This window comes from Thalassophryne amazonica, chromosome 4, assembly GCF_902500255.1.
Source record: "Thalassophryne amazonica chromosome 4, fThaAma1.1, whole genome shotgun sequence".
Classification (NCBI taxonomy): Eukaryota; Metazoa; Chordata; class Actinopteri; order Batrachoidiformes; family Batrachoididae; genus Thalassophryne; species Thalassophryne amazonica.
Window position 1 is genome coordinate 38,855,369 of NC_047106.1, and position 26,259 is coordinate 38,881,627.

General features: G+C 40.7%; 1 protein-coding gene and 1 long non-coding RNA gene across 7 annotated transcripts in view; one reads left to right on the top strand and one right to left on the bottom strand.

Moving 5' to 3' along the window:
* Nucleotides 1-26,259, bottom strand: part of gria4a (glutamate receptor, ionotropic, AMPA 4a) — a 451,011-nt gene that overhangs the window by 194,866 nt on the left and 229,886 nt on the right. For all 6 annotated transcript variants that reach the window (XM_034167735.1, XM_034167734.1, XM_034167737.1 and 3 more), the window contains exons 6-7: nucleotides 21,473-21,526; nucleotides 18,886-19,044 (exon numbers count right to left, since the gene is read on the bottom strand). In XM_034167735.1, the coding sequence (XP_034023626.1) occupies nucleotides 18,886-19,044; nucleotides 21,473-21,526 (213 nt within the window). The remainder of the gene's footprint in view (nucleotides 1-18,885; nucleotides 19,045-21,472; nucleotides 21,527-26,259) is intronic.
* Nucleotides 41-17,334, top strand: LOC117508085. Its single transcript, XR_004559978.1, has 3 exons — nucleotides 41-173; nucleotides 12,843-12,849; nucleotides 17,324-17,334. It is a non-coding gene; the product is annotated as an uncharacterized LOC117508085 (long non-coding RNA).

The window sequence follows — 26,259 nt, forward strand, 5'->3', positions numbered from 1 at the left end:
TTGATGTCTGTCACTAATGTGGGTGGTTCTGGTGGGCACTGATGCATCTGATTTTTTGACATCACAGCATACTTTACTTGATGGGAATGAATAAAATTTCCTCCTATAATTCCAAACCTCTGCATCAAGTTGTTAAATGGTATAAACCTGTTATTTTGAAAGAGGTGATACAGGTGTGTGATTCTTTTCTGTTCCCATGTGCTGACATGAAGAGTTGCTTTATTGATCTTAAAGTCTGGGTTGTGCCAAATAGGAGCCTCTATAGAGATTTCCATTGGTGAGTTTGTAATTTCTAAGGTTTTCCACCATGCAGTCAGAGTGGAAGAAATCAATGGATTTTTAAAACATTTATGGCATTTAATGGAAGCAGTAATTAAGGGTAAATCTGAGAGTTTGATGTTGTTACACCCTAACTGTTTTAATTCAATCCAGGAGCTATGGACTGGATCGGGATGAATCCATTTAATCAAGTATTGTATCTGGTTAGCCAGATAATAATGGAGTAAATTTGGTGCTTCCAGACCTCCTTGAGATTTATTTTTCTGAATAGTGAGACTAATTTTTATTTTTTTTATTTTTCCAGTAAAACTGTGAAATGGCTGAATCTAAAGTCTGAAACCATTTGACTGTGGGCTTGAATGGAATCATTGAAAAAAGGTAGTTAATTTGTGGTAATACTTTCATTTTGATAGTTGCTATCTGTCCTAATAAGGAGATGGGGAGGTTGTTCCATCATTTCAAATCATTACAGATTTTGTCAGTGAGTGGGGCGAAGTTCAAATGGGTCAGCTCTCCTAATTTAGAAGAGATGTTTATGCCTAGGTACTTAATATTGCCAGTGGGAAAGGTATAGTGTGGATCTTGAGGTGAAGGGTTCCATGAATCCTCGGTTAAAGGCAGTATCATCGATTTTGACCAGTTAATAGAGTAATCTGATAGTTGTGATAGTTTAAATCCTTCTTGTAGTGATTTTGAGGGTTCTTGGTAGTATGATATCATCAGCATACAAATTGATTTTGTGGTCAGACATTGAAGAGTTGATATCCTTGATGTTGATGTTCTGACGTATTGCAGCCGCAAGTGGTTCTATAAATATTGCAAATAATAGCAGTGAGAGTGGGCAGCCTTGTCTAGTCTCTCTTTGCAAAGTGAAACTTTGAGAGGTAATCTCATTAGTTGTGACTGTGGCCTTTGGTGAGTTATATAGAGTTGTGATCCAATGAATAAATGATTCTCCAAAGCAAAATTTAAGAAGCACTTTAATAAGAAAACTCCAACTGACTCAGTCAAAGGCTTTTTCTGCATCCAATGACAACCCTATTGCCTTTGTATTGCTACGCTGTGATTTGTCAATGAGATTTAGAAGTCTTCTGACATTATTTTTAGAATGTTGACCCTTAATAAACCCAGTTTGGTCCTTATGTATTATCGATGGCAATATTTTTTCTAAGTGAGATGCCAATGCCTTAGCAATGATTTTTAAATCGGTATTATTAATGATAGCGGACGGTAATTAGAGGTCAGAGTAGGGTCTTTTTCTGGTTTCAATATAAGTTTTATTGCTGCGGCATTCATATGAGTGTGAATTTGACCTTTAATCCAAATTTCTGAAACAGTCCTAAAGAATAGTGGAGCCAGTATCTCCCAAAAATGTTTCAGGAATTTGGGAGGAAAGCCATCTGGACCCGGAGCCCTGCCATTAGGCATTTTATTCAAAGCTGCATGTAATTAGTTCTATGATAGTTACAGGAGTGTCTAATGATTCAGTGTGCTCTTTAGAAAGGTGAGGCAAGTTTAGATTATCAAGGAATGACTGGATATCTACTGGATTAGGTGCATTCTCTGATGAATACAGATTACTATAATAGTTCTTAAATATCTGATTAATTTCCTGTTGAGACTGTGTGTAGTTTCCAGCTTGATCCCGGATAGATGTTATCCTTGATTTTTCCTTATTGCGTTGTAGTTGATTTGCCAGAAATTTCCCTGATTTATTATTATGTTCGAAATTATTATATCTAAGTCGTTGGATGAGGAACTCTGTTTTTTTCAATATAATATTGTCGAGTTGGAACTTTGCTTTATTTAATTCGGATAGAGTTTGATCACTTGCGTCTGCCGCATATTTGTTTGTTAAATGTTTTTTTCTTCAAGTTCATTTTCTAATTTATGTTCCATTTTATTTTTATAAGAGGAACATGAAATAATTTTCCCTCTGATTACTGCTTTTCCTGTTTCCCAAAGCAAAGAAGGAGAAACACTCGGAGAGTCATTTCTTTCGATAAAGTCTGTCCACTCTTTCCTTATGATTTTGTCAAATTCACAGTCCTTTAAAAGTGAGGTGTTAAAGCGCCATGAGTGGGATGGTTTAATAGTGGATTCTATTTGTACTAAAAGTGACGCAGGTGCATGATCGCTGATAGTGATGGAATGAATTTTAGAATTAATTTTGGAGTTATAGAATTACTAGTTAGGAACAAGTCTATTCTAGAATGAGACTGGTGTACAGGACAGAAAAATGTGTATTCGTTTGTCAATGTATTTTTGATCCAACTATCCACCAGACCAAATTCATCCATATACTCCTTTATAGTTCTGGCAGACTGAGAAAGCCTTACAGATGTTGGAGAACTGGAACGATCTAAAGACGGATTCAAAGCAACATTAATGTCCCCTCCAGTGATGACTGCCAAATTGGCCATTAAATTAGAAATCTGTTAAAACAATATATGAAAAAAGGCTGGGTCATCATTGTTGGGAGCATATAAATTAACAATTGTAAATACTTCACTAGAAATAGTTGCATTGCAGGTTAAACGTAGCAGACACGGATCATTGGTAATATTTGTTTTAGCAAGTTTTCAGGGTCTCATGGATACAGTCTTTTATTGACATGATAAAAAGCATAAAAAAAATTACATTTTAGTAGTACAGTGGAACCTTGATTTACGAGTTTAATTTGTTCTGTGACCAAGCTTGTAAGCCAATCTGCTCATATTTCAAATGGATTTCCTCCACTGAAAATAACTAAAATAATTTTAATCTGTTCCAGCCTTGTAAAACATCCCCAAATCACTCTAAATTATGAAATAAATATTTTTTATTAACAAACAGACATGTATATTTTACCTGTGCATAATAAAATACATAAAGTAAAAGAAAAAAAAAGTTTTAAAAAGGTGTTTTTTACCTTAGAAACAGATGAACACAGTTAACAGAGGCGGCGGCAGAGAAGGGATGGACGGAGGTTTGTGCACACTGTAAACATAAACTAAACTTAAACTGTAGATCCTTAAAAGGATCATACAGATGTAACTTTAATTGTAAACCTGCAGGTCTTTGGACTCAGAAACAGATTTATCACGTGATGCGTTACATCAGAGCTTAACAACCGCATTGTATTCTATTCCCTCACTGCGAAGTGGTGCTGATGTCACTGACGACAAGATGTTGGATGATCTGAGGGGAAAAATATGTGTTAAGTTGTCTTTGGGGCAGTAATAGCTCAGTTGGAAGAGTGAACCATCTTATGACTGAAGGGTTGGTGTTTCAAATCTGGCTCCCTACCATTCAAAAATCTGCATATTACTGTTGTGTCCTTGGGCAAGACACAACCCACCTTACCTGTGTATGAATGAACACAATGAAACACACATTGGTGAAATTCACCAATGTGTGTGAATGTGTGAGTGAATGAATAATGCAACTTGTAAAGTGGTTGTCTTGAGAAGTGCCCACGTCGTTATTTACTTATTGTTGTTATTCTGGACCAGTTGTCTTCCAGGGTGGTTGCATCCAGGACCCAAGGCGGTTCCGTGGTGTCATGGGTGCACCAGTGCATGCTTTCAGACTTGACTTGTTGGTATTCTAACCCCAGATCTAACCAAAGTCCTACATTAACTTTACTTTACCTTATGCAATGGAGCTACCTAACTAGCCACATACTGATGTTCGGTTAAAATGAACGGTTTTCAATAAAATGTGATGACTTGGGTGTGTGACTGCACTGTATGAAACACATCTTTGGAATATGCTAATGTGTTGAACTCACTCATATTCTAATCATAAAAACATGAGTGGTGTTAAAAGTGAAACTAAAACAAAAATGCAAATATTTACAAAACCAGCTTTGAATCTGAGATGATGTGTGTGACTCTCATTAAATAGTTGAGTTTCGATGAAGTCAATATATAATTTTTACTGATCATTTTCATTACATTTCAGAAAAATCTCCAGGCGCACCAGAGCTCATTTCAAAGCACACCAGCTGAGAACCACTGGGTTAATAGACTGTGATTGATGGCAAAGAGCAGCTAAATCAAAACCCAGTCTCCAGCGTGAAGGGGACAAGTCTCCGCAGTGCTTTTCACAGCGTACATTAAAATTCTACTTTGTCTAAAGCTGCGAGTTGGCCCAAGGTGAACCGGGCTCAGTTTTGAAGGCATCTTTTTCCACCCGAGACATCTGGCATTGTTGTCGTGTTAAATCATGAAATCCTTATTACAGTGTTTGCAAAAGGCATTGTTCCAGCAGCTGGCAGTGCAGTGGGTAGTGCACCTAGGAACACATTTTAAATCACGTTTAAAAACTCAAATGACATGTTGAGAATTCCTGTGGAGTAAGCTGGTGTTCTATAGTCCTTAACTCACACTTTCAGTGTCAATTTGCCACAAGCATGCAAACACATCAATGTGCACAGGAGAGTTGGAGCAAACTGTATAGGATAATTGATGCAGCTGACACTAATTAGGATTTATCAGCCAAAAATCAGGACGGTGATTAACCAATTAACAGTGCTGATAATAATATGACCATCAATATCAATTCATTCACACTCACTCAGTTTTTTTAACCACTTATGTGGGTCCAGGTCATGGTGGCATATTTTAAACACCACTGCTTTACAGAGCGATTGCACACGTATCTGTCAACATTTTTCTCAATAAATATATTTCTAAAGGTGCTATTGACATGAAATTTTCACCATGTCAGTAACAAACCAAGTATCTACACATACAAAGAAGACAAACCATAGATTAATAAATAAATTTATACACGTAAATAAATTTATTACACATAAATTACCTTTTGTGTAATAATGTGAAATGACACAGGGAAAAAAAAGTATTGAACACATGAAGAAAGGGAATCTGTATTCAGCCACTGTAGTTAAGATCCTTGGTCATCTAGAAGCAGAGATGTTGAAAAACCTCAATAATTTTAAGCCACAATTTTTAGTTGTTCAAATTGTTCACCACTGTCTTTCTTGAAGCTGGATTCCTTTTTCTGATAGGCTATTTCATGCACTTTCCAAAAGTGTACAGTTTAGAGACTAAATTACAAATCTGACTATTTGTCTCCTGAGCTGTAGAATAGGCATCTTTCAGCATTAAAATTTTCTCCGGGGTACTTATAGGACACATATGCACGTGTGCAAAACAGTTGGCTCCAGATTAGTACACAGTGAAAAAGGTGCACCAAGGAAGGAGACAGGGAGGACAACGCTGCCAAAAAAAAAAACGAGTGCATAACACTAAATGGCAGTGGCGGCGCCAGGAAATGTTTGTTAGGGGGCCTGGGGGGGGGGGGGGGGGGGGGGGGAGCTGGGGTAAAAGTTGGAGGGGCTCCACAAAATGTCTTTGAAATGAAAAATATATGGTACATTGCTTTATAAATACCAAGGTATATGTTTTAGTCACCCGTGCTCCTCTAAAATGTGGTATCAATGCACACACACATTACTTAGAATGACTGCAAGTTCAGTAAACTTGCACATAGGTACAAATAAAGATAAGTGAAGTTTTAAGAGTGGCCGTAATAAATATTTAGGAAACCTAAATTTTTGGAGTATGGAGTTAAATTTGTCTCATTAATACTTGCAAATGCACAGAGGGTGATTTACAAATATCCTTTGATTTGTACATGTGCTTTGTGATCCACAAACACAAATTTCTGATTTGTAACTTGTGAGTTTTTACAAATAAATGTTTATTTGCAAAACTAAAAATTCTGTTTGTGAAGGGTGATTCATCATTGGTGGATCACCGAACACACAGTCATCACTTTGCTCAGTTACGCAATATTGAGACATTCTCAGCGCAAAAGTGCAGTTGAGATCCACAAATATGTCAGTTATTCACATTATTGGCAGAATTACTGGGGGGGTGGCTGAGGGGGGGCTTGGCTCATTATTGGGTGGGCTTAAGCTCCCCCAAGCCCCCCTTGGAGCCGCCACTGCTAAATGGTAGCACACTAATATGAGAGATGGTACAGATGATCAGAGAAAAGACCTGCTCGTGATTATGAGAGAAACGAGGAAAAGGGTTGCAGAAACTGTGGATGTAAAGGCTTTAAATCTATGAAGGAAGAGGTGAGAAAGACAGAGCTCAAGCATCATGACTGAGCAAGGTGCAGAAAAGACATGTCAGAAAAATGCATGAATAACTACAAACCATGGAAACTGCTGAAGTATGACGTAATCTGAAAAGCTCCAAGGTCAGAACTGTCACATCAACCTGCGGCTTTAAAAAAAAATCAGCATGCATGATTTGTACTCCATCTATGTGCATTTCTCCCTATGTGATATCATCCTCTGCTTGGCTAAGATGACACAACCTGGTGCAACATGTCACACAACATGTGAGTGTGATTGACAAAGCTCCTTCTTCTTCCAAACTCTAAAGTAAATTCTAAGTCTGAAACAATTTAAGGACCAATATGACCAACCTAGAATGTTTACGCAGTGCAAACATCTGTCTGTGTTTTTGCACACAGGTAGGATGGTTTGGAGACAAAGTCAGTTTGAGATGGTTTGGACATGTGCAGAGCAGGGATCCAGGGTATATAGGGAGAAGGATGCTGACGATGTAGCCACCAGTCATTAAAGAGGTAGTTTATAGATGTGGTGAGTGAGGACATGCAGGTGGTTGGTGTGATAGAAGAAGATGCAAAAGACAGGGTGAGATGGAGACAGATGTTGTTGTTATTCATATTGTTTGGTTCTGCACTTTAAAATTGGTTACTTTTTGCATATTTTCACCTTGTAAAATGTTTACTTTTGCACTGTTTCTGCACTGTTTCTGAGTTCTAGACACACAAAATTAATTATTTTGATTGTAAACATGTACAGCTTCCTGTTAAAAATGTGAAATCCAAACTTCCTTTACATAATCATTTCTCACTAAAAAACTGAAAAAAAAAATCAAGTTCGTTTTTGTGTTTTTTTTTTCATTTTAAATGCTAAAACTTATAAATAATGTGTATAAATAGTTAATCAGGTGTAATATAATTGAAATTCAGGTACTCTTAGAAAAGGGTACCAAAGCACACAAACATAGAACATTATTTCTTAATTTTATTGCTATAATAAAAAATTATAACCAATCGTCCATTTATAGCCTCAGTAGGTAAAGGGTTAACCGAGATCAAGACCTCCTCAACTTCAGTCAGTGTAACTGGGTAACTAAAAAATGAGTTTGATGAATATGACAAATCTCTCATGTTCTTTTCAAGCTGTTTTTTCAGTGTACAAGTCTTGTGATAAAATTCTTCATCAAATTCAGTCTCTGTGCTATTTCCTGCAAATAAGTCTGCAAAATCACTTTCCCATCTTTCAAGTACTCTATTTACATCCTGAACCAGATCCCCATTATCATCAGTGACCCTCCATTGGAATTTTTATACTCCGCTTAGGTCCAAGTTTGTTTACATCATTCCAAAATCTTTGTAGATTATTAGTTTGGAGACCCTCAAGTTCAAGCATTTGTCCTCGCTGGTATCTACGTTTGTAAAAATGAAACTTTTTATCAAATGTGTATTGTTTGTTTCTAAAATCCCCCTAAGATCATCTTTACGTCTCCTACTTCCCTGAAATTTTGTAAAAAATCGCTCAGCTTTCCTCATATCTGACCATAAATTGTCCAGCTCAGCATTCCAGAATGCATTACCCGGACGATAGAGCTTCCTGTATCTAGACACATTTCTATTGTAATCATCAGCACCTGAATTTAATTAATCATGGATGAGGTTACAAAACTTGTCATACCAAGTGTCCATGTTTTCCTGAGTTTCATGCATAGGTTGTAGGTTATCGATCATATTACACAAAGCCCTATGGCTGACATCAGATGTCAGAAAATTTCCAGATATATTTCTTCTATTGAAGTTCTTTGTGTTGTCTTGCTGTGGGAACTGCTGTGGATTTTCAACCATCTGTTTTCCTTGTGAAGAAACATAAAATCCTACAAATAATATACAGTGGTCAGGTAGTCTGCAATGATCACCTATTAATTCGAAGCAAGAAGTACTACATTTTTCTATCAGATGAGTTGGGCTCAATATACTGAACTCAAAGAATGTATCAAGACAGTCATAAGGAGTAATAATATAATCTACAACTGCCTTTCCTTTTGGAGAAACAGAGGTGAAACTGTTGTTTGTTGGGCAAAATCTTCCATTCAACATGCAAATCTTAGAATCTTTCAAGAAATCAATTAGGCTGGTGCCATGATTGTTTACAACAGAGTCAAGTATCCCATCCACATCAGTAATACAGTCATCGAGCTCCCCTGTTCTGCTATTCAAATCCCCACATATAATAATATTGTCCACATCTTGCAATGCTTACATCTGACACAGCATGTGACTAAAAAATTCATTAGTGTCTCATCCCCGAGGAGACTGCTCAGGAGCCAGGTAGCAGGAAAACAATGCAAAAGTGTATTTTGGAAAACAATGTTCAAAGGAATGTTCAAGGGAACGTTGTTCGTTCCCTTCCAAGATGGCGCCATGTGAAGGCACCCTGGTATTCTGGTGCTCCCTGTTTTGTCTGTTTTTGTGCGTGAATCGTGTGTCATCGTGTCCCTACACCCGCGAGGAGCTTCTAAACATCAAATCATCAACACCCACGGACATTACGCCAGTTTTTTTAGTGCCTGCAGCTGAACTGGTTCACTTTTTGGCCAAAAAAGTGAGACGACGGCGGAGAGGAAAACGAGCTGGAGCTCTCGTGCGCCTCAGACGAAGGGGCACGCACATGCCCCTACCTGGGATATTTCTCTCCAACGTCCGCTCACTCCACAACAAGATGGATGAGCTGGCACTGCTGATGAAGAAGAATAGAGATTTCTCCTCATCTTGTGTACTGTGCTTCACGGAGACGTGGTTAAATGCACAGACACTGGACCGCGCGCTCCAACTAGAGGGATTCTGACTCCTCCGCGCAGACAGAGACCGAGCACTCTCTGGTGGAAAAACTAGAGGTGGACTCTGCTTCTATATCAACAACGCCTGGTGCTCCGATGTGACTGTGATCTCCCAACACTGCTGTCCCTCTCTGGAATATCCCTTCATAAACTGCAGACCGTTCTACTCTCCACGTGAGTTTAACTCTGTCATACTTTGCTATGTGTATATTCCACCGAGCGCGGACGTGCACAAGGCCGAGCGCGCGCTCGCGGATCAGATTATGAGGGTGGAGAGAGACTTTCCGGACTCTCTTGTTATAATTCTCAGTGATTTTAACAAAGGGAATCTCAGTCAGGAATTACCAAAATACAAACAGTTTGTTAAATGCCCGACCAGAGAAGGGAGCACGTTAGATCATTGTTACACGACAGTGAGCGGCGCCTACCGCGCGGTGGCCCGTGCAGCTTTGGGACTCTCAGATCACGTGATGGTCCACCTGATCCCCACGTACAGACAGAGACTTAAACTCTCTAAACCTGTTGTGAGGACGTCTAAAGTGTGGAGCAATGAAACTGTAGAGGAGCTACGCACGTGCTTGGCCACCACAGATTGGGAAATGTTTGAGGCTTCAACAGACAGTCTAGATGACTACACGGACACTGTGACGCCATTCTGGTGGTTGGCTCTCACTGCGGTATTGTATCACTTCCTGTTCCGGAGCACAGCGGTGTTTTGCTGTATCTGTTAGCTGTTTAATCTGCGCAGTTAGATTGATCTAGTTATCTAGATTACGATTTGTTTCCCAGTGTAATCTTTACGTGCCTTAACTAAAGCACTCCCTCTGCTGAATCACCTCTAAATTATTTACACATTATTCACTTTGCGTGTTTTTAGGAATCCGCTAGCTTAGCGTAGCTACTAGCTCTTAGCCGATTTAGCATGGCAGCTTCTCCTGTCTCTCCCGCACCTTTCTGCTCTGGGTGTGAAATGTTTAGTTATTCCTCGGCCTCCTTTAGCAGTAACGGTACTTGTAATAAGTGTAGCTTATTCGTAGCTTTGGAGGCCAGGCTGGGCGAATTGGAGACTCGGCTCCGCACCGTGGAAAATTCTACAGCTAGCCAGGCCCCTGTAGTCGGTGCGGACCAAGGTAGCTTAGCCGCCATTAGTTACCCCCTGGCAGATCCCGAGCAGCCGGGAAAGCAGGCCGACTGGGTGACTGTGAGGAGGAAGCGTAGCCCTAAACAGAAGCCCCGTGTACACCGCCAACCCGTTCACATCTCTAACCGTTTTTCCCCACTCGACGACACACCCGCCGAGGATCAAACTCTGGTTATTGGCGACTCTGTTTTGCGAAATGTGAAGTTAGCGACACCAGCAACCATAGTCAATTGTCTTCCGGGGGCCAGAGCAGGCAACATTGAAGGAAATTTGAAACTGCTGGCTAAGGCTAAGCGTAAATTTGGTAAGATTGTAATTCACGTCGGCAGTAATGACACCCGGTTACGCCAATCGGAGGTCACTAAAATTAACATTAAATCGGTGTGTAACTTTGCAAAAACAATGTCGGACTCTGTAGTTTTCTCTGGGCCCCTCCCCAATCGGACCAGGAGTGACATGTTTAGCCGCATGTTCTCCTTGAATTGCTGGCTATCTGAGTGGTGTCCAAAAAATGAGGTGGGCTTCATAGATAATTGGCAAAGCTTCTGGGGAAAACCTGGTCTTGTTAGGAGAGACGGCATCCATCCCACTTTGGATGGAGCAGCTCTCATTTCTAGAAATCTGGCCAATTTTCTTAAATCCTCCAAACCGTGACTATCCAGGGTTGGGACCAGGAAGCAGAGTTGTAGTCTTACTCACCTCTCTGCAGTTTCTCTCCCCCTGCCATCCCCTCATTACCCCATCCCCGTAGAGACGGTGCCTGCTCCCAGACTACCAATAACCAGCAAAAATCTATTTAAGCATAAAAATTCAAAAAGAAAAAATAATATAGCACCTTCAACTGCACCACAGACTAAAACAGTTAAATGTGGTCTATTAAACATTAGGTCTCTCTCTTCTAAGTCCCTGTTGGTAAATGATATAATAATTGATCAACATATTGATTTATTCTGCCTTACAGAAACCTGGTTACAGCAGGATGAATATGTTAGTTTAAATGAGTCAACACCCCCGAGTCACACTAACTGTCAGAATGCTCGTAGCACGGGCCGGGGCGGAGGATTAGCAGCAATCTTCCATTCCAGCTTATTAATTAATCAAAAACCCAGACAGAGCTTTAATTCATTTGAAAGCTTGACTCTTAGTCTTGTCCATCCAAATTGGAAGTCCCAAAAACCAGTTTTATTTGTTATTATCTATCGTCCACCTGGTCATTACTGTGAGTTTCTCTGTGAATTTTCAGACCTTTTGTCTGACTTAGTGCTTAGCTCAGATAAGATAATTATAGTGGGCGATTTTAACATCCACACAGATGCTGAGAATGACAGCCTCAACACTGCATTTAATCTATTATTAGACTCTATTGGCTTTGCTCAAAAAGTAAATGAGTCCACCCACCACTTTAATCATATCTTAGATCTTGTTCTGACTTATGGTATGGAAATAGAAGACTTAACAGTATTCCCTGAGAACTCCCTTCTGTCTGATCATTTCTTAATAACATTTACATTTACTCTGATGGACTACCCAGCAGTGGGGAATAAGTTTCATTACACTAGAAGTCTTTCAGAAAGCGCTGTAACTAGGTTTAAGGATATGATTCCTTCTTTATGTTCTCTAATGCCATATACCAACACAGTGCAGAGTAGCTACCTAAACTCTGTAAGTGAGATAGAGTATCTCGTCAATAGTTTTACATCCTCATTGAAGACAACTTTGGATGCTGTAGCTCCTCTAAAAAAGAGAGCTTTAAATCAGAAGTGCCTGACTCCGTGGTATAACTCACAAACTCGTAGCTTAAAGCAGATAACCCGTAGGTTGGAGAGGAAATGGCGTCTCACTAATTTAGAAGATCTTTACTTAGCCTGGAAAAAGAGTCTGTTGCTCTATAAAAAAGCCCTCCGTAAAGCTAGGACATCTTTCTATTCATCACTAATTGAAGAAAATAAGAACAACCCCAGGTTTCTTTTCAGCACTGTAGCCAGGCTGACAAAGAGTCAGAGCTCTATTGAGCTGAGTATTCCATTAACTTTAACTAGTAATGACTTTCTTTGCTAACAAAATTTTAACTATTAGAGAAAAAATTACTCATAACCATCCCAAAGACGTATCGTTATCTTTGGCTGCTTTCAGTGATGCCGGTATTTGGTTAGACTCTTTCTCTCCGATTGTTCTGTCTGAGTTATTTTCATTAGTTACTTCATCCAAACCATCAACATGTTTATTAGACCCCATTCCTACCAGGCTGCTCAAGGAAGCCCTACCATTATTTAATGCTTCGATCTTAAATATGATCAATCTATCTTTGTTAGTTGGCTATGTACCACAGGCTTTTAAGGTGGCAGTAATTAAACCATTACTTAAAAAGCCATCACTTGACCCAGCTATCTTAGCTAATTATAGGCCAATCTCCAACCTTCCTTTTCTCTCAAAAATTCTTGAAAGGGTAGTTGTAAAACAGCTAACTGATCATCTGCAGAGGAATGGTCTATTTGAAGAGTTTCAGTCAGGTTTTAGAATTCATCATAGTACAGAAACAGCATTAGTGAAGGTTACAAATGATCTTCTTATGGCCTCGGACAGTGGACTCATCTCTGTGCTTGTTCTGTTAGACCTCAGTGCTGCTTTTGATACTGTTGACCATAAAATTTTATTACAGAGATTAGAGCATGCCGTAGATATTAAAGGCACTGCGCTGCGGTGGTTTGAATCATATTTGTCTAATAGATTACAATTTGTTCATGTAAATGGGGAATCTTCTTCACAGACTAAAGTTAATTATGGAGTTCCACAAGGTTCTGTGCTAGGACCAATTTTATTCACTTTATACATGCTTCCCTTAGGTAGTATTATTAGACGGTATTGCTTAAATTTTCATTGTTACGCAGATGATACCCAGCTTTATCTATCCATGAAGCCAGAGGACACACACCAATTAGCTAAACTGCAGGATTGTCTTACAGACATAAAGACATGGATGACCTCTAATTTCCTGCTTTTAAACTCAGATAAAACTGAAGTTATTGTACTTGGCCCCACAAATCTTAGAAACATGGTGTCTAACCAGATCCTTACTCTGGATGGCATTACCCTGACCTCTAGTAATACTGTGAGAAATCTTGGAGTCATTTTTGATCAGGATATGTCATTCAAAGCGCATATTAAACAAATATGTAGGACTGCTTTTTTGCATTTACGCAATATCTCTAAAATCAGAAAGGTCTTGTCTCAGAGTGATGCTGAAAAACTAATTCATGCATTTATTTCCTCTAGGCTGGACTATTGTAATTCATTATTATCAGGTTGTCCTAAAAGTTCCCTAAAAAGCCTTCAGTTAATTCAAAATGCTGCAGCTAGAGTACTGACGGGGACTAGAAGGAGAGAGCATATCTCACCCATATTGGCCTCTCTTCATTGGCTTCCTGTTAATTGTAGAATAGAATTTAAAATTCTTCTTCTTACTTATAAGGTTTTGAATAATCAGGTCCCATCTTATCTTAGGGACCTCATAGTACCATATCACCCCAATAGAGCGCTTCACTCCCAGACTGCAGGCTTACTTGTAGTTCCTAGGGTTTGTAAGAGTAGAATGGGAGGCAGAGCCTTCAGCTTTCAAGCTCCTCTCCTGTGGAACCAGCTCCCAATTCAGATCAGGGAGACAGACACCCTCTCTACTTTTAAGATTAGGCTTAAAACTTTCCTTTTTGCTAAAGCTTATAGTTAGGGCTGGATCAGGTGACCCTGAACCATCCCTTAGTTATGCTGCTATAGACGTAGACTGCTGGGGGGTTCCCATGATGCACTGTTTCTTTCTCTTTTTGCTCTGTATGCACCACTCTGCATTTAATCATTAGTGATCGATCTCTGCTCCCCTCCACAGCATGTCTTTTTCCTGGTTCTCTCCCTCAGCCCCAACCAGTCCCAGCAGAAGACTGCCCCTCCCTGAGCCTGGTTCTGCTGGAGGTTTCTTCCTGTTAAAAGGGAGTTTTTCCTTCCCACTGTAGCCAAGTGCTTGCTCACAGGGGGTCGTTTTGACCGTTGGGGTTTTATATAATTATTGTATGGCCTTGCCTTACAATATAAAGCGCCTTGGGGCAACTGTTTGTTGTGATTTGGTGCTATATAAAAAAATTGATTGATTGATTGATATATTCATTTCTGTGAAGACAGCATCATCCCACAGCGTACCAGGGTGAGATATGACAAGCCCTGGTTCACACCTAAACTCCAGCAGCTCCGTCAGCAGAAAGAGGTGGCTTTCAGAGAAGGAGACAGAGACAGCTATAGAGGTGCAAAGTACAGATTTAGCAAGGAGGTGGCAAAGGCTAAATCCATGTACAGTTCACGTCTGCAGCAAAGGTTCTCTGCCAACGACTCGGCCTCTGTGTGGAGGGGGTTGAAAGAGATCAACTACAAGCCCAAAGCACCTCGTTCTATTGACGACCTGAAGCTGCCCAACGACCTGAACGTCTTCTATTCACGCTTTGAAGACAAGGACTCACACCTCCCCACCCCCCAAACTGGATATTCAAACACTCTGGACCTTCCCCCTCTCACTGCTGCCCTCCCCACTCCCCCTATTGCCCTCTCGGTCCAAGAGGAGGACGTGAGGAGACATTTCAAAAGGCTGAATCCACGTACGGCCCCGGGCCCAGACTGTGTCTCTCCTGCCACCCTGAGACACTGCGCTGATGAGCTGGCCCAAGTCTTCACTGGAATCTTCAACACCTCCCTGGAGTCATGTCATGTTCCAGTCTGTTTCAAGTCCTCAATCATAGTTCCAGTCCCCAAGAAACCACGTGTCACTGGACTTAATGACTACAGGCCTGTGGCTCTCACATCTCTAGTCATGAAGACCTTCGAACGGCTGGTTTTATCCCACCTGAAGTCCATCACCGACCCCCAGTTTGCCTACAGAGCCAACAGGTCTGTAGATGACGCCATAAACCTGGCCCTGCACTCAATCCTGCAGCACCTGGACTCCCCAGGAACCTACGCTAGGATCCTGCTTGTGGACTTCAGCTCTGCATTCAACACCATCCTTCCAGCTTTGCTCCAGGACAAGCTTTCTCTGCTCCACATGCCCAACTCCACCTGCAGGTGGATCACAGACTTCCTGATGGACCGGAGTCAGCGTGTGAGGCTAGGAAAAAATGTCTCGAACACTCGGGCTCTCAGCACAGGATCTCCACAGGGCTGTGTCCTTTCCCCTCTGCTCTTCTCCCTCTACACTAACTGCTGCACCTCCAGCCACGACTCTGTAAAGCTCATCAAGTTTGCGGATGACACCACCCTCAACGGACTCATTTCGGATGGGGATGAGTCTGCCTACAGGAGGGAGGTGGACCAGCTGGTGACCTGGTGCAGCAGCAACAACTTGGAGCTCAACGCCCAGAAAACAGTGGAGATGATCGTGGACTTCAGGAAAGCCACAGCCCCCCTGCCCTCCCTCACCCTCACCAACAGCCCCATCACCACTGTGGTCTGTCATCGCTTCCTCGGCACCACCATCACCCAGGATCTCAAATGGGAGTCAACCATCAGCTCCCTCATCAAGAAGGCCCAGCACAGGATGCACTTCCTGCGGCAGCTGAAGAAGGCCAAGCTGCCTGTCCAGCTGATGGTGCAGTTCTACACGGCCATCATCGAGTCCATCCTCTGCTCCTCCATCACGGTGTGGTATGCCGGGGCCACAGCCAGGGACAGACACAGACTGCAGCGCATTGTGGCCTCTGCTGAGAAGGTGACCGGCCTTCCATCTCTCCACAACCTGCACGTCTCCAGGACTCTGGGCTACGGTCCATCCGGACCAGAACCTCCTGCCATAAGAACAGTTTCTTCCCCTCTGCTGTTAGACTCATGAACACCTCATAACTCAGTCACCTTAAGCTTAACTCTGTCACTTTATCATTTTATCATGGGTCACTTTAGACAATGTACTTTGGTTTTTAATTGCACTCCTCCCACTGCACTGTTTTTTCTGTTTCTCTGTTTTTTCTGTTGCACACAGCCTTTCATATTTCATATTTCTTTTTTTTTTATCTTATATTTTATCTTATTTTGACACATATGTTATATTTTATCCTAGCATTTTATCTCTTCTTAATGTTGCACCATTGTACCGAAGCAAATTCCTAGTCTGTGAATCCTGTTCACTGGCAATGGCAATAAACTTCTTCTGATTCTGATTCTGATTCTGAAACTGCAAACCCAGTACTCCATCCACATGCTTATCTAAAACAGCAATTTTATAATGGACCAACAAATCATTCTTTACAAATATACCAACACCACCGGAGCCTTTAGGGGCCCTGTGGTGAACCATTCTGTTTTGACCATACCAGAAGTAGCCATTCAGTTCAATTACATCGCTGCTTTTCAGATGTGTTTCATTCACCGATATAATGTCTGGAGATAAATAGAACAGAAGAGTTTCTCGCAACTCACAGTTCGAAGTCATCCATCCGTTCATATTCCAATGTACAAGGCGGATCTGAGCCCATGCTGGCTGGGCAGTGCACTCTCACGGCCGTGATGAAGATGAGCCATTATCAGTGGGAGTATCCCGGGGCTCCCGCTTCTTAACTCGTCCGCTACTGGTGATGAAGTAATCATTGCCACCAGGAATCTCTCGCAGACGTGTCTTGAAGTTTAGCTCTATGAGACGGTCTGTGTGGGATTTCACAGATCGTAAATACACCCTCTTATAGGCTCTGTGGTTTTTTAACTTGTGCTTCTCCGTGAGCACCGCCGCAACCTTTTCCTGAACAGATCGGAACTGCACCTTCACCACGCCAGGACCCCGTCCTCTAGGCTTCGTTCTCTTCGCCGCTAACACATCGATATCGCACTGCATTCCATCGGTGAGCAACTCTTTCACTTTTTCTTTAATGTCCTCTGCCTCTTCAAACGGTAGCCCCGTTACAATGACGGAATCATCAGGGTCAAATCTATTAAGCTTAGGGCTCGCGCATGCTAGCTTAGCCTCCACGGTTTCCACCCGGCTTCTCAGCTGACCAATCTCCATTACAAAATCATCCAGAATTTCCATGGTCTTCTTCTCAAGCTCAGCTTTCAACGATTCACCGGTTTCAGTCATCAGTTTTTCCAGGGATGGGCGCAGACTGTCAACTTTACTATTACGCTGTTTTTCAAAAGTGGACTGCATGCCATCCAACTTTTTATTGAGTGCTTTCAACTCACTCATAATAGTGACCAAGTCGCACCCAGCAGCAGTGCCATCAGTATCAGCGTCTTTTCTCCTGCTCCCACGGGTCTTGGGTTTTTCCACCTCCTCCATAGTTAAGTTAGTTTTACAATAACTTCCTCTGAAACAAGTGATGAATGCCGTACGGGCGTTAGACTCGGTCTTTTTCCAATTTTTTACAGCACATGCCGAAGCTGTACATGGGCGCCGCCATCTTTACACCTGGCTGGTTTGTAACCTCATCCAAACGATATTTTGGGGGTCAATTCCTTTGACTTCATGCCTGGTCCACGCACCAACATGCACCGTCAACCGTGGGTCCCTATACGTTGACAGGTGTGTGTCTTTACAAATCACGTCCAATAAACTGAATTTACCCCAGTCTAACTATATGTTTTTTCATTGTGCAGTTTTATTGTATCTGCAGTTTTGCCTTGTTAAAACATTTGCCATGCCAATTATGCTTGGCATTTTGTATCACTACATTTAAGTAATTATTTTTTCACTGGTCATAATATACCACTTAAAACCAGATATTAAAGTTTGTAACCAAAAGTACTTCATTCACACTAAAGTTAGATCTTTAACACATCACATCAACCTAGCCTTGTTCACTATATCTTCCCCTCTCACAACAACAGCCTGCATGCGCTCCCTTACCACATCCCTTATCTTCCTCTTTGGATTTCCTGTTGGCCTGCTGCCAGGCATCTGCAACCTTAGCATCCTTCTCTTGATATACCTTGATTTTCCCATCTGATGTGGAATTTGAACCCCTATTCTCTAAACTAAAGGAGCTACTGTGCCATGTCCTGTTTCCCTACAGAGAGACGGCATTCTTGCGCAATAGAATCTTTGTGGGTGTGTTACTGTAAAAGGTGGATTAAAACCGTATTTTATACAATACAACCCCTTTAAAGCTAAAAGGTGTAGCAAAAACCAGTGCTAAAAAAGGATTCCTTGTCTACTGAGATGCCTTGACAGCTTTAAAACAGTTATGATAATGTAGTGTCAGGTGACTGGGTAAAAATGTTTCAACAAAAAGAAAAAAAGAGACAATTAGTGCAAACGGATGCACATCAAAGTCAGGCAATGACGAGAACCCATAAAAACTTTAATACTCTCTGCAGGAGATGGACATTTCTTTTTGCATAAGGCAATACAGATTTGTATTCATGCAGATACATAATTTGGGTTCATCACTTGCAGATGAAATGGTTTTAATACGATGTATCACTGAAGACAAGTGACATTTGTTTCAGTCCAGTGAAAGCGCCTGTCGGCACAGGATTTGACTTTGAAATTTTATGGATGATGCAAGGTGTTTATCATACCTTAGGTGGGCTTTCAGATCCCGGGTACTCTCTCTGGTCCAGTTTGTTCCAGCGCTGCATGAGTTTAATGACAATAGGCTTACTGAAGTCCACCAGCTGGAAACCCGTCACATTGGCTCCACCATGCATGAACCTCTCCAGAGATATGTCTTTAAAACCCTGAAAAAGAACAGATCAAAATATGAGCCATGCAGGTAAAATGATACAGAATTTAATCAGTTGGTGAGGAGCAAAGAAAAATGACTTTTCAATGGCTGGACACACTGGCATTTTGACAGTGAGATTTCGGACCCAACTTTTGCTTAAAATAATTCACCTCATACCATTGATTTGTGTGGATTTGGAAGTCAAATATTTTCTAGTGCAGTAGTAAAGTGGACATTATGCTTTGAGTTAGAAATTGACATGCAAACCTTGATATGCAAATTCACACTGCTGCCCAAGTCATGCTTATTTTATGGCGTCAAATCGGTGCCAAAACCGCACTTGCCTGAAAAATGCTTTTGTGCGTATTGTATTATTTCACACGCGTAGATATTAACTGCGCACATGTACATTATCTCTGCAATTATCTCTGAGTGTGCGTGTGCAAAAATAATTTACATGTGCATAAAGATGATTAACATGTGTGCTAAGATAATTTAATATAAATTAATATCTATACATGTGAAATAATATAATACGCCCGGATGCATGTTTTACGCGAGACTCGTTTTGGCACCGAACGGACGCCATACTTATTCTCCCTATTGAGGTTTCAAATCCAATAAAATCTCGCAAAATTTCAAAGAGTTGTCGCTCTGCGAGATGTCAATAACATTGAGAAATGCACTGAGATGCTCTGATAAGGCTGCAATTTAACTGCTGCACACAGACAACAGCATTAACATCACAAGGTAAAAGTCTTTGTATATGGTGCCTAAAACTCTCATGAAAATATTTTCTAGCTTTTTTAGACATTGTTATTGTTTGTTTTATGTGAACATGCGAGAATCGCAGGTTGTTTCTCCGTTATTTATAATGGGAGTTGCTGTGATCTGTGATTGCTTCCTGTTCACGTCATTCTGGGGGAAGTGAAGTTTGCTCTTTAACGCCCTGCTTATTGTCCTTTACAACACTGTTTGTGCTGTTTGTTCCAGTTATATATATATATATATATATATATATATATATATATATATATATATATATATATATATATATATATATATATATATATATATATATATATATATATATATATATATGATGTCTGAAATTCGATTTGTATTTATGAAGTTCCACGCAGGTTAAACATAGCAGACACAGAATATTTGGAATATTTGGAGTATTTGTTTTAGCAAGTTTTCAGGGTCTCATGCATGCAGTCTCATAAATGTTATGAAAGGCATAAAAATTACATTTTGGGAGAAAAATGTTAATTTGCAATTGCTGTTATTGCTGTCGTGCAAGGGATTATGGGATATCTCAATAGGGAAAATACTGGTGACCGCTGAAATGATGGAAGCAAACAATATCTGATACCGTATGAGCTAGCATGGATCACATTTTATATCAATGTGCTTTTGCTAGTTGTTGTGATTTCAGCAGGCTAGGCTCTCTCTCTCTCTCTCTCTCTCTCTCTCTCTCTCTCTCTCTCTCTCTCTCTCTCTCTCTCTCTCTCTCTCTCTCTCTCTCTCTCTCTCATCAGTGGAGCTGTAATTGGGAATATCTGTGGTGGTTCAACCCCTGCAAGTAATCATCCTGGCAGTATATCAGTCCTGCTCTTTCAAACCATCCTTGCCATCGTATCCAGTCTCCTGAGTGGTACAGTTGGCTACACTGGCCTGTGTTCCTTGTGGACTATCTGTGTTTTTGTGGATTAATTCTATGTTCCTATCTTCAGATTCCCCATCACCACTGCAGCTCCACTGAGACCCACCTGGACCGGGAAGCTTCTACCTGTTTCCGTGCCTCATTCATGTTTCATTTTATTCCTAATCTGCTTCACTGCATTTGAGTCCAATTTGTTTGTTCCTGGTTTTCCCAACACTACTCACCTATTGTTTTTCTGTCTTTCACCTGCTCCAGGTTGTTCAGGATCCAGTACCGGCTGGTCCCCGCCTCCTCCGAGCACGCGGAAAAGGAGGCATGCGAGCAGCGGTCAGTTCCTCCATTTCATTGGCTGGAGAGCACTTTGCACTGAGCCCTTCTGACTGGCTCACAAAGAAGTAAGACAGGCTGGTTCCCGCCTCCTTCTTTGCTACTGTTCTCGTTTTTATGCATATTTATTTTTCACTGCATAAAATCCTACTCATAAATCATTTTTATCACAAGTGTTAAGGGCTTTTTCACTCAAACACACAATTTAAACAGAACAGCAAAAAATTAAATAAATGTCCCACCAGCCAGATTTCTGCCTGGAAGTCTGCCTGCTTCCTTTTCCACGTGTGCAGAGGAGGCGGGGACCAGCCAGGATCCAGTACAGTGCAGTTGTGTTTTTGTCAACTTGACTTCACATCTCTTTGGTATATTGCATAACACACACACACACACGTAATTACACAATATAATTATGGATAACTTAGTATGAAACAGCAGGTCTTACCAGGTTTGCTATAATGTAGTGGTAACCTTTGACATGTTTCCCCACACTGACAGCCTGAAAAGTGAGAGACACAAACAAAGAGACGCATTACTGACTTCCTACTCACTGATTCACCCGGCGTGGCAACCAAGGGCAGGCAGAGGTGAGACTCCCCATAAAACCAGCAGACGTCTAGATGACAGTCAAAGTTCTTTCAAAGCACTTTGAACAGTGCAGCAGAGTCAAACTACAAATAAAAGTGGTGTCACAAAGTGCTACCTTGTCCATTCATTCATTCCTTACTGCCCTCATAATAATAGAACCTCAGCAGTGTGCTATATAAAGGACATTAATTTGAGATTTCTGACACTTAAGCATCGGAATTTGGTGTTATTGCTGACAGATGCAGTGAGATATTACTTTAATTTGAAAGAAGCACTGCATTGAAGGGGTGCGCCCCCCCCCAAAGTGCACATGCTGTGATGTTACATCACATGTATGCCCCATCTGTGAAAGTGAGCAGGAGAACCATAGCACTCAGAAAAAAAAAAAAAACAGATCAAATCTAGGCTCATGTCTCCCATGTGCCTTCTGGCAAAATGTTGCTGAAATTTCACATCTGCTGTTCTCTACCAGTCCAACATGAAGCTGTCACTAATGGTGCAACAGGCAAAACTTGCACGGTCGCAAGTTTCTCCATTTAAAACCACAGAAGCCTCTTTTAGAATTGTCATGGGTGTTTTGGTGGCTTCCCTCACTTGTTTCCTTCTTGCACAATGACTCGATGTATCCTGTTTGTATTTTTTAATCATTATTGCAAATAAAAATGAAGACATTGTCCACGTATCCATCCATTGACTAATCTAAAGAAAACTGCATGAAAAAATATGTCATATAATCTCATATCAAATCAAATCAATTTTATTTATATAGCGCCAAATCACAACAAACAGCTGCCCCAAGGCGCTTTATATTGTAAGGCAAAGCCATACAATAATTACGGAAAAACCCCAACGGTCAAAACGACCCCCTGTGAGCAAGCACTTGGCGACAGTGGGAAGGAAAAACTCCCTTTTAACAGGAAGAAACCTCTAGCAGAACCAGGCTCAGGGAGGGGCAGTCTTCTGCTGGGACTGGTTGGGGCTGAGGGAGAGAACCAGGAAAAAGACATGCTGTGGAGGGGAGCAGAGATCAATCACTAATGATTAAATGCAGAGTGGAGCATACAGAGCAAAAAGAGAAAGAAACAGTGCATCATGGGAACCCCCCCAGCAGTCTAAGTCTATAGCAGCATAACTAAGGGATGGTTCAGGGTCACCTGATCCAGCCCTAACTATAAGCTTTAGCAAAAAGGAAAGTTTTAAGCCTAATCTTAAAAGTAGAGAGGGTGTCTGTCTCCCTGATCTGAATTGGGAGCTGGTTCCACAGGAGAGGAGCCTGAAAGCTGAAGGCTCTGCCTCCCATTCTACTCTTAAAAACCCTAGGAACTACAAGTAAGCCTGCAGTCTGAGAGCGTAGTGCTCTATTGGGGTGATATGGTACTATGAGGTCCCTAAGATAAGATGGGACCTGATTATTCAAAACCTTATAAGTAAGAAGAAGAATTTTAAATTCTATTCTAGAATTAACAGGAAGCCAATGAAGAGAAGCCAATATGGGTGAAATATGCTCTCTCCTTCTAGTCCCTGTCAGTACTCTAGCTGCAGCATTTTGAATTAACTGAAGGCTTTTCAGGGAAGTTTTAGGACAACCTGATAATAATCAATTACAATAGTCCAGCCTAGAGGAAATAAATGCATGAATTAGTTTTTCAGCATCACTCTGAGACAAGACCTTTCTAATTTTAGAGATATTGCGTAAATGCAAAAAAGCAGTCCTACATATTTGTTTAATATGCGCATTGAATGACATATCCTGATCAAAAATGACTCCAAGATTTCTCACAGTATTACTAGAGGTCAGGGTAATGCCATCCAGAGTAAGGATCTGGTTAGACACCATGTTTCTAAGATTTGTGGGGCCAAGTACAATAACTTCAGTTTTATCTGAGTTTAAAAGCAGGAAATTAGAGGTCATCCATGTCTTTATGTCTGTAAGACAATCCTGCAGTTTAGCTAATTGGTGTGTGTCCTCTGGCTTCATGGATAGATAAAGCTGGGTATCATCTGCGTAACAATGAAAATTTAAGCAATGCTGTCTAATAATACTGCCTAAGGGAAGCATGTATAAAGTGAATAAAATTGGTCCTAGCACAGAACCTTGTGGAACTCCATAATTAACCTTAGTCTGTGAAGAAGATTCCCCATTTACATGAACAAATTGTAATCTATTAGATAAATATGATTCAAACCACTGCAGCGCAGTGCCTTTAATACCTATGGCATGCTCTAATCTCTGTAATAAAATTTTATGGTCAACAGTATCAAAAGCAGCACTGAGGTCTAACAGAACAAGCACAGAGATGAGTCCACTGTCTGAGGCCATAAGAAGATCATTTGTAACCTTCACTAATGCTGTTTCTGTACTATGATGAATTCTAAACCCTGACTGAAACTCTTCAAATAGACCATTCCTCTGCAGATGATCAGTTAGCTGTTTTACAACTACCCTTTCAAGAATTTGTGAGAGAAAAGGAAGGTTGGAGATTGGCCTATAATTAGCTAAGATAGCTGGGTCAAGTGATGGCTTTTTAAGTAATGGTTTATTTACTGCCACCTTAAAAGCCTGTGGTACATAGCCAACTAATAAAGACAGATTGATCATATTTAAGACCGAAGCATTAATTAATGGTAGGGCTTCCTTGAGCAGCCTGGTAAGAATGGGGTCTAATAGACATGTTGATGGTTTGGAGGAAGTAACTAATGAAAATAACTCAGACAGAACAATCTGAGAGAAAGAGTCTAACCAAATACCGGCATCACTGAAAGCAGCCAAAGAGAACGATATGTCTTTGGGATGGTTATGAGTAATTTTTTCTCTAATAGTTAAAATTTTATTAGCAAAGAAAGTCATAAAGTCATTACTAGTTAAAGTTAAAGGAATACTTGGCTCAATAGAGCTCTGACTCTTTGTCAGCCTGGCTACAGTGCTGAAAAGAAACCTGGGGTTGTTCTTATTTTCTTCAATTAGTGATGAGTAGTAAGATGTCCTAGCTTTACGGAGGGCTTTTTTTTATAGAGCAACAGACTCTTTTTTCACGCTAAGTGAAGATCTTCTAAATTAGTGAGACGCCATTTCCTCTCCAACTTACGGGTTATCTGCTTTAAGCTGCGAGTTTGTGAGTTATACCACAGAGTCAGGCACTTCTGATTTAAGGCTCTCTTTTTCAGAGGAGCTACAGCATTCAAAGTTGTCCTCAAAGAGGATATAAAACTACTGACGAGATAATCTATCTCACTCACAGAGTTTAGGTAGCTACTCTGCCCTTTGTTGGTATATGGCATTGGAGAACATAAAGAAGGAATCATATCCTTAAACCTAGTTACAGTGCTTTCTGAAAGACTTCTAGTGTAATGAAACTTATTCCCCACTGCTGGGTAATCCATCAGAGTAAATGTAAATGTTATTAAGAAATGATCAGACAGAAGGGGGTTTTCAGGGAATACTGTTAAGTCTTCAATTTCCATACCATAAGTCAGAACAATATCTAAGGTATGATTAAAGTGGTGGGTGGACTCATTTACATTTTGAGCAAAGCCAATTGAGTCTAATAATAGATTAAATGCAGTGTTGAGGCTGTCATTCTCAGCATCTGTGTGGATGTTAAAATCACCCACTGTAATTATCTTATCTGAGCTAAGCACTAAGTCAGACAAAAGGTCTGAAAATTCACAGAGAAACTCACAGTAACGACCAGGTGGACGATAGATAATAACAAATAAAACTGGTTTTTGGGACTTCCAATTTGGATGGACAAGACTAAGAGTCAAGCTTTCAAATGAATTAAAGCTCTGTCTGGGTTTTTGATTAATTAATAAGCTGGAGTGGAAGATTGCTGCTAATCCTCCTCCTCGACCCATGCTACGAGTGTTCTGACAAAAAGTGTGACTCGGGGGTGTTGACTCATTTAAACTAACATTCATCCTGCTGTAACCAGGTTTCTGTAAGGCAGAATAAATCAATATGTTGATCAATTATTATATCATTTACTAACAGGGACTTAGAAGATAGAGACCTAATGTTTAATAAACCACATTTAACTGTTTTAGTCTGTGGTGCAGTTGAAGGTGCTATATTATTTTTTATTTTTGAATTTTTATGCTTAAATAGATTTTTACTGGTTATTGGTGGTCTGGGAGCAGGCACCGTCTCTATGGGGATTGGGTAATGAGGGTAATCATATAAATCATAATGATAATCATATAAAAATAATTCAATCATTTTCTATTCTCGACTTCAGGGTCCCATGATCCTTTGTGAGCATCGGGATGGGTGTGCACTCCCGTCCCGTGGTAGCATGGAGATTCATTGTTTCCTCACAGTTATCAGGAAATATGGACCTTCTGGAACATCGGTTGCACATAATCTGGGTGTGATTTGTCACAGAATGTGACAAAAAAGTATATAAACATGAACTTACGTTTGAAGGTTGACAACGGGCGAGTTGAACCGGACCCCCACCCCCATCTATCACATGCACAAAGGATCATGGGTCCCAGGAAGACTCTATACCTGCTTATTCAATTTAAGGGGTACAAGGGGCTGAAGCCTATCCCAGCAGTCATAGGGCGTGAGGCAGGGTACACTTTGTTTATTATGCTTCTGATCAACAATGTTCATGACAACATAATTATTTATGTCTTCAGTTT